The sequence below is a fragment of the Rhinolophus ferrumequinum genome, chromosome 7 (genome assembly GCF_004115265.2).
Source record: "Rhinolophus ferrumequinum isolate MPI-CBG mRhiFer1 chromosome 7, mRhiFer1_v1.p, whole genome shotgun sequence".
NCBI classification, from domain to species: domain Eukaryota; kingdom Metazoa; phylum Chordata; class Mammalia; order Chiroptera; family Rhinolophidae; genus Rhinolophus; species Rhinolophus ferrumequinum.
The window spans coordinates 91,222,183-91,234,552 of NC_046290.1; the positions used below are offsets into that span (position 1 = coordinate 91,222,183).

Consider the following 12,370-nt stretch of genomic DNA (forward strand, 5'->3'; position numbering starts at 1 on the left):
GCTGGCATAACATCCAAAGAGAGAGGGACACAGGCGGAGGGCAGCCACATCAGGGAAGGTCCTTGTACCTAGGCAACTGAGTTTTGCTCAGTTCTTCCTGAACCGTCTCTCACACGTACACACACACACACACACACACACACAGCAGCACGCACACACATGCCTCAGCAAGCCAGACTTCCAGAGCCAGAAAGTGGGTGGGGCTGAGCCATGAGTTAATCTATTTCCTGCCCACTTCTGGTATAAAGGGAGGCAGCAGGCTCCTTAACAGCACAGCTGCGTCTGGCTGCAGGGCTCAGGGCACTGTCAAGAGAGACACACCCCCTCTCCAGCAGCAGAATCGCCACAATCAACAGCAGCAGCAGGACGAACTTCCAGTCACAAGGCACTTTGAGAACTTCAGGTAAGAGAAAAACAAACTCTTCATCTCTTATCTCGGGTGAAGGTGGAGAACGCCCTTCCGCAGAATTTCCTCTGTCCCAGAGCCCCACTTTCCTTCTGTCTATAGCCAGCCCCCAGACCTGCAGCCCGAAGTTGACCCTGCCGGAGCAGTGACTGCAGAGTCTGAAGCCATTGTGGTTTCTTAATGAGCTTTGACCTCGTGTTCATTTATCACCTGCCAGTGGCAAACACAGGAAGCCTGGCCCCTGGCTGGGGTATGGTCTCCCCACCCCATTCGCCATCCTTCTAGAACCATCCCTCATCAGCTCTTTCCCCCCTTGCTCTAGGATGCAGATGTCACCAGTCTTTGCCTGCCTAGCCCTGGGCCTGGCTCTCTTCTTTGGTGAAGGGTCCGCATCGTACCAACGCAGGTCTCAGGCGGCCCTACTGGCAACAGACTTTGGAGTGAAGGTGTTTCAGCAGGTGGCACAGGTCTCCAAGGATCGCAATGTGGTTTTCTCACCCTATGGGGTGGCCTCAGTCCTGGCCATGCTGCAGCTGACAACAAGAGGAGAAACCAGGCAGCAGATCCAAGAGGCAATGCAATTCAAGATTGAAGGTAAGAGATGCGGCAGAGTAGGAGGCAGGCACTCGTGCTGCCTTCACAGAACTGGGGTCTAACCAGCCAGAAGCAGAGGAAAGGCCTGACTCCAGCTTGGCTGAGCCAACGCCAGCGCTGCCATGCGACAGGGACCAACACATTTTTAGTCACAAGGTGCACAGGCCAGTGTATTTGGTGTAAAATAACCTTGCTCACCACTTAGTACCTGTATAACCTTAATCCCTCTGAAGCTCAGTTTCTCATGTACAGAATGGGGATGGAAAAAGGACCCATCACAGAGGGCTGCTGTAAGGAGTAAATAGAATTGCACATAGGCAATGTTTAGCATAGCTATTACTATTAATATGAGAAGAAATGTAGGGTTCATAGCTTAAAAACAGAGAAAAATATTCTAACACAAAGAAAGGGTTAAGACTTGAGATTTTTGAGGAAAAGAGGGAGATGCAGAAGAGATTAAGGTTTGGAACAAAATCTCCCTCCAGAGACCCCTGGGGGAGGAGAAGTGCTCCGTTCATGAGGGCAGGGTAAGGCGTCTCATGGGGAAAGATGGCCCGACTGGGAATCCTTGGCTGAACATGAACCTGATGTATCCTTTCCTCCCTCGGCACAGAGAAGGGCATGGCCCCTGCCCTCCGTCAACTGTACAAGGAGCTCGTGGGACCATGGAACAAGGATGAGATCAGCATCGCCGATGCCATCTTTGTCCAGCGGGATATGAAGCTGGTTCAAGGCTTCATGCCTCACTTCTTCAGGCTGTTCCGGACCACAGTCAAGCAAGTGGACTTTTTAGACATAGAGAGAGCCAGGTTCATCATTAATGACTGGGTGAAGAGACACACGAAAGGTGAGCAACAGGCAGAGAAAGGAGGCCCATCCCAAGGCCTGCCAAAAAGGGTGGCTTGGAAACAAATCCCAAATATCCTAACCTCTCCCTTTCAGCACTCTCTTCTCTGTAGACAGAAGGTCAAGTGCTTGAAGAATCAGTGTCATGTTTTTCAGAATTAGGCCTTCTTGTGAACCAGCTCTAACGGCATCCCCCAAAAGTGCTGTGAGATTTCTTTAGAACAGTTATAACCATGACGAGGAGCACACACAACCCTTCAAGACTGCAGCTTAGGGAGCAAAGTAAAGGAAGACTAAAGTTTCCAGGTCGGATCCTGGGCAGGATCTCAGGCCCAGGAAGTGTGGTCAGCTGAGAGGTTTTCTGAGACCCTTAGGAAGATGGAACGAGTTGAAAATAGCTAGATTGGTTCACCTAAACCCCCAGGCTATTTTCTGCCTGGATGGCTTCAACAGAAACACACCCATTAGAGGCCTGGGAGCTGAAGGAACTATGGAAGAGGACTGAAAAATACCTAGCTCCTGATCACCTGGTTTTCCTGTAGGCATGATCAGTGACATACTTGGCAAAGGGGCTGTGGACCAGCTGACGCGCCTGGTGCTGGTGAATGCCCTCTACTTCAACGGCCACTGGAAGACTCCCTTCCCAGAGTCGGGCACCCACCAGCGCCTCTTCCACAAGTCCGATGGCAGCACAGTCTCCGTGCCCATGATGGCTCAGACCAACAAGTTCAACTACAGTAAGTGCAAGACTCCCTTCCCCAAGTCCCACACCTACTGGATCTCACCCCGGGTGTTCCCATCGAAGGGAGGAGAAATCCTAGAATACAGCCCAGCTTTAACAAAGACTCCCCGAGAAGGAGACACCAGGATAACTGGAGCAGCAGAAAGTAGCTTTATCTCATGCAAGACAAAAATGAAATCCAGCAATTCCCTCAGGCCCACATTTGACCCCTTGACCCCTCGCTCTCATCCTCATATGTTTCTAGTGCGGTTACCTGGGGCCTACAAATCCTGCTGGGGGAAGGAAGGGCAATGTCAAAGTTGAGATTAAGGAGATGAAGACTGGAATAGTGACCGGGTATTAGGGAGAGGGCAGTGAAGGTAAAGAAGGCCAGAAAGAGACGAGAAACCAGAAGACACTGAATTGGCAGATGAGAAGGAAAATGGGAATGAAAACATTGAATAGGACAGCAGTGGGTGTGGGAGCCTCAAAAGCCAGAATGGAGAGCTGGCTTCCAGAGTGGAGGAGACAGGAGAATTAGTTGAAAACCCAGTGCCGGGTTGGAATCAAGAACTGGAGCCATTTTCAATGTGCCATCTTGGTGTCTTCACAGCTGAGTTTTCTACCCCTGGTGGCCATTACTACGACATCCTGGAATTGCCCTACCATGGGGACACACTCAGCATGTTCATTGCTGCTCCCTATGAAAAAGAGGTGCCTCTGTCTGCCCTCACCAACATTCTGGATGCCCAGCTCATCAGCCAGTGGAAAGGGAATATGACCTGTCTGCCCCGCGTCCTGGTTCTGCCCAAGTAAGCCACCCCTTGCTCTCGCCACACTTGGCAATGCCCTCATCCATCCTCTCTATCTCCTGCCTCCCCTGTCTCCTAAAGGCACCACTCCCATGTTGAGTTTCCCAAATATGACGTTTGCATGGCAGGGCCATGTGTGGGAGGCCGATGGGAAACACTTTGGCCTGGGTTTGATTAAGATTACTGCAATGATCCCTCCTCCCGTTCCTGCTGGAGGGCAAGGAGTTTTCTAGACCATGCCCCCACACATGCCACACTCAGACTATCCAGCAAAAGCCAGCCAAAGGAAGAGCTAGAGAAATGACGGAGGTGGGGGGCTAAATCTGCCTTCACCCTTTTATTAATGTCCCTCACTCCCACCTCTATCTCCTTAAGTTAATATCAAAACGATGGGGACAAAAGGAATCACTTCTGCAGATGGAGTGGCCAGAACTACAGCTTCTAGCTTGCTTCCAACAAGGCAGATTTTTAAAATCCTTCTGCAGAAGCAAAGAGAGTGGAGAAGGCTGAGGCTGCGTAGTTCCAGAGTTGTAGGGAAACCTCCACCATGCTTACCCCAAATTTCCAGAGACTATAATGCCAGGCTCTAGGAAAATTTAGTTGTCTCTCTCTCTCTCTCTCTCTCTCTCTCTCTCTCTCTCTCTCTTTCTCTCTCTCTCTCTCTCTGTCTCCCCAAAAATTGAGGTAATTAGTTGTGTCCTGAGGGGAAGCAGAGAACACCCCGGAGCCTTGCTGCTTGGGTCCTCTGCAGAGTTAGCTCTCAGAAACACAATCTATAGACCAGATTTTTGTTCAAATAGCCTTGCAGGAGAATTTGCCCTTGGCCCCCCAGCCAGAATGAATAAACTACTGCCTTATTTGAGGACAGTAATTAGTCATAGTTTCCAGGGGGTTGGGAGATTGCAGAATAATGTTCATTAATAGAAGCTCCAGCAAGGAGAGAGAGCTTGCAAACAGATTTGAAACAACAAGCCTTCCTCTTCTACTTTCCTATCAGTTCCCATCCTGTCAGGATGCTGGGGTGATACGTGGTAGGGGACTAGGAGAGGTGGTGCCAGTGGCCAGAGGTGGCCTGAGCTTGAGCTGTTTCCTGCTCCTGTCTACAGGTTCTCCCTGGAGAGTGAAGTTGACCTCAGGACGCCCCTGGAGAACTTGGGGATGACAGACATGTTTAGTCCAAGCCAGGCAGACTTCTCGAGTATTTCAGGTAAGAGATTTCCATTCACTTTGCTATCCTGGTGGACTATGGGACCCCTAAGAGGACAAAGGAGCTTTTCCCTGAGAACCATGGCTGATCTACTTTTGCATCCACCTGTTTCAGATCAAGAGTCTCTCTACGTATCGCAGGCACTACAAAAAGTGAAGATCAAGGTGAATGAGAGAGGCACAGTGGCGTCTTCCTCTACAGGTGAGTCAGGCTCAGGTGAGGCCTGGTGAGTCTCAGCCCAAGGCTTCTAGGAAGGGCTACTATAGCACCCAAACCCGAGAAGTCTCTCTGCCCTGCTCCACAGGCCTTTCCCAGAAGAGCAGCACTTCCTGTGAGGAGAGCATCACCACCCTTTCCCCACTAGTGTTTCTCAGCCTAGAAAATGGGCCCACTTCTCCTGGGACCCTGCTCCTTCACCCCATAGCTCCTGAGGTCCCCTGAATGTGAAGGGCCTCCTAAAGGAAAGCCTCGGTTATTCTCCCCGTGGCTAGTCAACTTAAGGAACTTGCTTATCGATAAGCCCTAAAAGGGTTTAGATATACGTGTTTATAGATCGTGACCAAACTCCTGGAGGAAATCAGGCCTGAGGCCTTCCCTGAACTTTGAAGGTTCACGTCCAGCAGAACAACAGAGCCTCCGAAAAATCATCCCCAAATGCTGCTGCCAGTCAGAAGGCTGATGTCAATGGATCACTTGTGATCAACCCAGGCACCAGTGCCGATGTCCCTCTATCCTAAGACATTGTCTCTTGTCTTCCAGCCATTGTCATCTCAGCCCGAATGGCCCCTGAGGAGATCATCATGGACAGACCCTTCCTCTTTGTGGTGCGACACAACCCCACAGGTGAGCCCACGGCCCACGAGACACTCGATCCCTTCTACCAACTCTCCTTGTGTGGGGCACCAATGCAGACAGGTGTAGACACCCCCTCTTACCCCAGGACTCTAGGCAAGGAATCCATAACTTGGTTCCATTTTCTCTTCTCAAAAGCAGTGCTCAGTCACAGACAGAGTGCTGTGCCAGGACCCCGGTCCTAGTTTAGTCACTAAAGCAGCTGTCACTCGACATCTCACTCATCTTCTCACATCTCAGTTCACCCATAAACTTTGAGCTTGGTGAGCTATGCCATTCCTTCCACTTCTCATCTCCTATGATTCTTCCATCCTCAGGAACGGTCCTTTTCATGGGCCAAGTGATGGAACCCTGACCATGGGAAAAGAAGCCCTCATCTGGGACAGAACTGGAGGCGCATCAGAGAAGAAGAAACTCTGAAGAACTTTTATTTTAATCAATCTTTCTGAGGAAAGAGAAGACATTTACTTTTTTTCTTTTTATGGTAAATCTGCCTCCTAGACCTCAGCCTCTCCCAGGGGTGGGAAAGAGGACCTTTCAGTAAAACTCCTCGGTGGAGACCCTGGGAGAGACCTCCGAAGCACAGCTCCCTGAAGGTCTCCAAACCAGACTGTAAAACTCTCAGAGCCACTTGTGCAGCTGCTTGTGCCCATCGCTCTACCCGTTTGGCTCTTCAGACCTGGATTCCCACTGAGGCCCTGGCAGGATGGCACCACAAGGCTTACAGGAGCTTTTGTGCACTTGGTAGAAACTATTTGTGTTCTAGTCACGTTGCCATTACTCTTGCACTGTCTGCCACTGCTGAGGCTGGCGGCAGGCCAGAGAAGGTCAATGGAAGAAACACCCTTTCATTGCAAGGTCCATCCTTTCCCAGCTCAGAGGTACTGCGGCCTGGCAGAGCAACTGCCCACCCAGGACGGAGACCCACCCTGGCCTGGCCGTCTCCCTCCCCAGAAACAGTGAGCATATATTATTTTGGAGTGTAGGTGACTTGTTTACTCATCATAGAAGCAGGTTTCTGCTTCCCACAAACTTTATGTTATAGGAATAGAGGAAGAAAGGTGAGATGTATGCCTGGTTCTTGGCTCCAATCTCCTGGTGGAGAGGATGGGATGCCAAGGGCGTGCCTGAGTATTTATCACATCCTTGTGTGCTTGTTAGAGAAAAAGAGGACTATCAAGAAAAACGTATTATTTAAAGATGCTTGGAGTGTTTCTTTGTGGTTTGTGTCATTGCATCTCAGGAGTCTGGCCACTTAACTGCCATAACCCTCTGAGTGGCAAGCATGAGGGGCTCACACTGCCACCTTGTGGCTGCCTGAACCCCACTGCTTCTCTCTTTTCCTACCTTTCCACGTGATGGATTGGGACCCCTGCCAAGGTTATCTGACTTCAGCCTACTTTAGACCAAAAGGATGTGGTGGGTGAGAGAGACTAGAGCAAAGACAGAATGGTTTCCAATTTTTCCAATATGTTTAGGAGCAGGAACAAGGGGCTGCACGACCGAGGGGGACAGAACTTTCCCCCAATTATAGGTGACTCACAGCTGCATTGGTGACTCACTTCAATGTGTCATTTCCGGCTGCTGTGTGTGAGCAGTGGACACGAGGGGGGGGGCGGGAGAGAAAGAGAGAGGGGGGAGAGAGAAAGAGAATAAGACAGACAGCAAACTTGGGCTCAATTACCCTGGTTAGATAGTCTTTCTGAAAACCAACTAGCGAAGGGTTATGGCATGAAGGCCGATTTATTGAAGAATTGCTCATAGATGTCAAATGTATGTAATCTAATAGAACTCGAATCACACCACCATGCTCCTCAGTGAAAAAAAAGCTTTGTTGTTTTTTATCCTATTTTTATTATGCACTGGACAATCACAGCCACACACAGTACTCATAAGGATACCCAGATGTGGGGTCCAATGTTCTTGAAATTGTGTCGTATTATATGCTTTTTTACTCCTGATATATAAACAAGTAAAAGTGTTTTTAAAAAAAATAAATAATAAAGAAAAAGAATATTCCCAAACAGTCCCTGCCTTTACTTTCTGTTTCACACAGTACAAAATCAAAATTCTATCAGTTCCTAGCCCTTTTGGGTGAAAGGGATCTTTAGGAAACCTCCACGTGTGGGAGCAGGCACGTTAACCTGCCACTGATCAAGTCCAGAGGATTGTCTGCGGGGCTCTGTGAGAAGGCCCCGAGGACACGACGGGCGTGATTGTCCCCCTGGGCATCATCCTCAAAAAGGGAAGAGGGTTCCCCCAAACACCTTCCACCCCCCAGAGAAATCTGCTCACACCCACGGTCCCTAGAAGTTCCCATCTTCGTTCATGCCATTTTCTTCTACCGCCAGGTGCCCCCACCCCCTGCACCTACCCCCACGCCCCATTTCTCAAAATCCAGACTAAATCCATGTCCTCCACCTAGCAGTCCCATGGATCCACTCCACATTATCACTGTCCGCTTGGCATTTACCGATTTTTCCTTTTCTGGGTGTGTAACAGCGCTTGTGTTCATGTACGCTCTGTAACTCTGAGTGTGCTTGTGCCACACCCCTGTCGACATATCAGGTTCCTTGAAAACAAGGCTCTTTTGTTACACACACTCTTCACATCCTCCTTAAAATGGCACCCTAAAAAGTCTCATTCTCTTCCTCTAGTATCTTGAAGGCTCTTTCCAGAAGGCATATGTCCCCCAGTTAGTTTCTGTTCATATATTCAAACATAATTTTTAAACTGAAAAAATACCAAGAACTGTCAAAACTGTGTGCCATCCAGTTCCAGGACCATCAAGACAGGATTGTAGACCCAGCCCCCGGAAGCCTAGGTCATAAGTTACTAAGAAGTAATTATCATGTGGGAGGTCTTGGTCAAAACACTGTCTCATAGTTAAGAGGTAGTGAGTTTTGATCATGATGTAAATCCAGAAAGGGCATTCATTGATTTACTCACTCCCCAATCGTTCAGCATGTACTAAAGGGTGTCTCAGCACTTTCTAGTCCTGTTTCCCTCTCGAGGATCGTCCGTGGCTTTCTTGGGTGCCTCCAACGTGATGGACTAAGACACTGTGGTTGTTTGATGCCTCCTCCTAATGGATTCCTCGCCTTCTTCAAGCTTTCTCTTTGCCCATGAAGCTGATGTAGTCAGAGGGCCCCGAAGCCCATTCAAGCCTGCAAGGAAGATCTTCCTCTCCCCTCAGAAGGCCCGGGGGAACCAGGGCAGGACCCAGAGGAAAGGAGGCCCAGAATGGGTGGCTCACCAAAGCTACTCTCAGCTTTAGAGAGAGATGCTCTCTTTTAACCTCAGTGAATTTTTCGTCTTTCCTTTCCTGTGCAACTGGCAAGCTTTGTAGGACCAAGTTATGGTTGTAGAACTAGAGAAAAAAAGCCATAGAGACCATTTGGCTTGCTTCCAGCTGGCTTAGACCATAGATACAAAAACTAGATGTGGCCTGATCCAATTCACAAGATACTTTTACACTGAAATTTGTGGCCAGAACTTCAGCTGGTACTAAAACATTCCTCTTTCTACAAGAACAACTCCTTCCTCTTGTACAGATCCCCCTTTGGGCTCATGGGCATAACTGGGGTCATGAAGGCAACAGTCTTAAGAATGCAGGGATACCGAGACCCAGGTATATCTTTCATCCGCCTTATACCCTGAAAATATGAACAATTTCAGGCACTGCGCTAGTTATTGAGGAGTTACCTATATTTGCTTAGAAACCAAAAGAGCCTCATTTTCCCACAAGATGCTTCGAAAAGCAGAGCAAGTTAGCCTTAATTCTGCACTGCACAGTTCAAAAACTGTCCATACCTGCTGAGACAGCTTCGAAGAAAAGAATTCTTCAGAAGACCTCATCACCGCAGAGGGCATGCTCCAGAAAGTGTCCCATTTAACAGAGCCCCTGCTTTTCTGATATTTTGCGGACAAAGACAATGGTGCAGCCTCACAGTGTGAAGCCGGCCCAGCCCTGCTTGGCTTTGCCTGGGCCCTCTCCTTGACCTTTCCGTGTCTCTTTCTCTCTCTGTTTCTTTAGAGATGAAAAGCCAAAAAGACCTGCTTCTAGCATCACTACTGCAGATTTCCTGTAAACCTCACACAGTGGAATTATTTACCTGCCTGCCCACGCATGGGCAATAAGTATGAATTCTGTAAATCCCTCAATGGTTAGAAAAGGAAAAAGAAAAGAAGAGAAGAGAAAAGGAAAGAAAAGAAACGAAATGAAATGAAAAGGAAAGAAAAGAAAAGAAAAATTCCATCGGAGAGAAACTTGTCAAGGAGACACCATTCATTTTCCAAACCATTTTTATGGTGATTGATTTCTCAAGTAAGTTTTGTGGTACTAATGGTAGCAATTACGGAGAGATAAGGAAACTAAGACAGAGAGGTTGAGTAACTTGCAGCCGTTGTTGTTACTTAGAGCCAGGCAGTTGGGCATCTCCGTGTTCCTCACCACCACACCCGATCCATACGCCTTCCCGATGGCATCTGCGAATGTTTCCGTGAACACACAGCAGGGCTCAGTCGCGGTCAGGATCAAAGGTCCTGCCCTCAGGTGCCAGTCACCAGCCTGTTGTGCGTTTACACCATTGCCTTACCAGCCTGAACGCCAGCAAGCTGAATGTAGCCTTTGATCCCCTAGCCACCAGATGTCGCTTTGACTCCAGTGGAAAACTCTTCTTGGAAGCAAAGCAGCTGTGGCTTTAACCAAAATCTTGCCAAGCGTCAGATCCATTCAATTTAACAAGTATTTATTTAAAAGCTTAACTTTATATTGGGTGTTGTGAAGCACTTTTTTAAAAGTGTAAGTGATGTTTCTGACTATTGAGTACCTAAGGAGAACAGACACCAAAAAGCTGAAACACTATGTGAGTCACTGCAGAAATGATTGAAAGGAACACTGTAGAAATGATCACCATTGAGCATAATGGCTCATCAGGAGCGGCTGCTTGATTGAAACTTAAAGGATGAGTAAGATAAATTTAGGTCCATGGGGAGGAAATTTATGTCCATGGCAGGGCATTGCAGAAAACAGTGTGAACAAAATCATAAAGTAAAAATAATAGCAAGTCAGGTTCAAGGAACACACCGGAGGATAAAATCCCAAGTCACCAGGTTGGTTAGCAGACTGCTGCCTTACTCCTCTGATTGCACAGCCAGAGGGAGTTGTCTCTCCCTCTCTTCCATTTACCCTCTCCTAGTCTGGTCAGGCAAGTCTTATCAGTGTCCCTTGAATAAGCCATGCTTTTATGTTGCCGTCATGTCCCAGATAGATAGTCCGTAAGCCTAGGAAAAACCAGTGACATTGACCACAATGGGAAAGCAAGAGATGGGATGGTTTCAGGAAAAGGTAGGAAGAAGGAACTCTTTTTGGCAAGTGAAGTTTGACATGACAATGGAATTTTCAAATGGGGATCCATTATACATTTATTCCACAAATATCAGATGCCCACTGTGCCAGGCATGGTAGAAACAGCAAAAGAAGACAGTTTATCATCTAGCAGGAATAATAGATAGTAAACATGTACTATTAAATATGAAAGTAAAATGTAGCATATTTTGGATAAGTAAGATTTAAATATCTAGATTTGACAACTATATATACGATCATAAATGAAGCCAATCAACAAGCACTGCACAGGGTGTTGTGAAGAAACAAAAATTGAATAAGACACCATCCAATGAGGAGCTTACAATCCAGCTGGAGAGATGAGACTGACACACATGAGACTGACACACACACGTGGCCAATGGACTATATGGCATGAGTGGTACCAATGGCAGTGTCATGTCCATGGAGGGCACTAGTGTGATTTGGGGCCACTCCACTGCTACCCCAGGAATCTGATTGTCTGACCCTCTGCCAGAGTCTCGCCTGCCCTCCATCGTCCCATCCCCACCTCATTCCCTCCTGGACCTGCTGGGTGCACAGATTGGCCAAGTCCAGCAGACATGCCCAGGCTATGGGTACAAAGAAAGCTGTAAAAGCCAATATCTGGACATTTTAAATGCTACACTAGGAGACTGTTCTAGCTCCCCTAGACTCATAAGGCAGATATTCCTAAACCCTAGGAAGGGGGTTTAGAACTTGGGAGGTGAAAAAGAATGGCAAACATCTACCACAGAAAGTATTTTTAATTGTCAGGACTGCTAGGAACATCATATAAGATCCCAACTGCTTGGTTAAAAAATATGAAAATCCAGAGATGACTGAAAATGACATTATTAGGGACCTATGAACTATTTAATGTGCAAAAAATAGGTGCAGAGAGCATCACTAGCGGGAGAAACTCAGATCACAGACTTATAGAGATGAAGGGCTTCAGAGGCCACCTGGGCCACTCTTCTAACCACTGCAGGAACCACCTCTCAACCAGATGAGGGAAGACACCAGGAGGTGTCAGCATGGTTTGTAGGGTGACAACACAAACACCGTCCGCATCTATAAGGAAGAAGCTCACCTCTTCCATTTTGCCATGTATACAAATGGCGCCACTTTGATTCTTCTCTACGTCGATGAGTTATCACTTTCAGTTGATTGGCCCGTTACAGGCATCCCTTCGATTTGTCCCTCTCCATCTCATCCTTGTGCCTGGACTCCCAAAATTGCCTCCTAGATGACCTTCTAGCCCTCCATTTGTCTTTTCAAATTGTCCCCCACATCAGTTTAAGATTAATTTTCTTAAAACTGTTTTCACCAAGTTATTCACTTGCCCAGATGACCATAATGACTCCCAAACTGCCACTGAATGAAATGTGAACTCATTTGAGGACACAAGCCATATTAGATCCACTAACTCATAGATCCTCTACATTCACTGATCATTAACAATGAAGAAATCCAGTCCAACGTCTTCTCACTAGTTTCAATCACTTGAATTCTATGATTCTACATGAGCTAAACCCTTATTTCTAACAATTCTCTCACGAAT

At 47.6% G+C, this 12,370-nt stretch overlaps 1 protein-coding gene across 1 annotated transcript; it reads left to right on the top strand.

Annotated features, from left to right (window-relative positions):
- Positions 1-261: 261 nt before the first annotated feature.
- On the top strand, positions 262-7,456 carry SERPINE1 (serpin family E member 1). The gene is made up of 9 exons (XM_033111207.1): positions 262-403; positions 729-1,000; positions 1,614-1,847; positions 2,389-2,583; positions 3,181-3,379; positions 4,486-4,586; positions 4,701-4,787; positions 5,346-5,429; positions 5,756-7,456. The coding sequence occupies exons 2-9, from the start codon at positions 730-732 to the stop codon at positions 5,791-5,793; spliced, it is 1,209 nt and encodes a 402-aa protein (XP_032967098.1). The 5' UTR covers positions 262-403; position 729; the 3' UTR covers positions 5,794-7,456.
- The last annotated feature ends 4,914 nt before the right edge of the window (positions 7,457-12,370 follow it).

Bases quoted from the DNA above. Each gene is read 5' to 3' on its own strand.
- SERPINE1 (XM_033111207.1), top strand. From the start codon at position 730: ATGCAGATGTCACCAGTCTTTGCCTGCCTAGCCCTGGGCCTGGCTCTC. The intron at 1,848-2,388 runs GTGAGCAACAGG...GTTTTCCTGTAG, and splicing joins GGTGAAGAGACACACGAAAG to GCATGATCAGTGACATACTT. The intron at 2,584-3,180 runs GTAAGTGCAAGA...GTGTCTTCACAG, and splicing joins GACCAACAAGTTCAACTACA to CTGAGTTTTCTACCCCTGGT.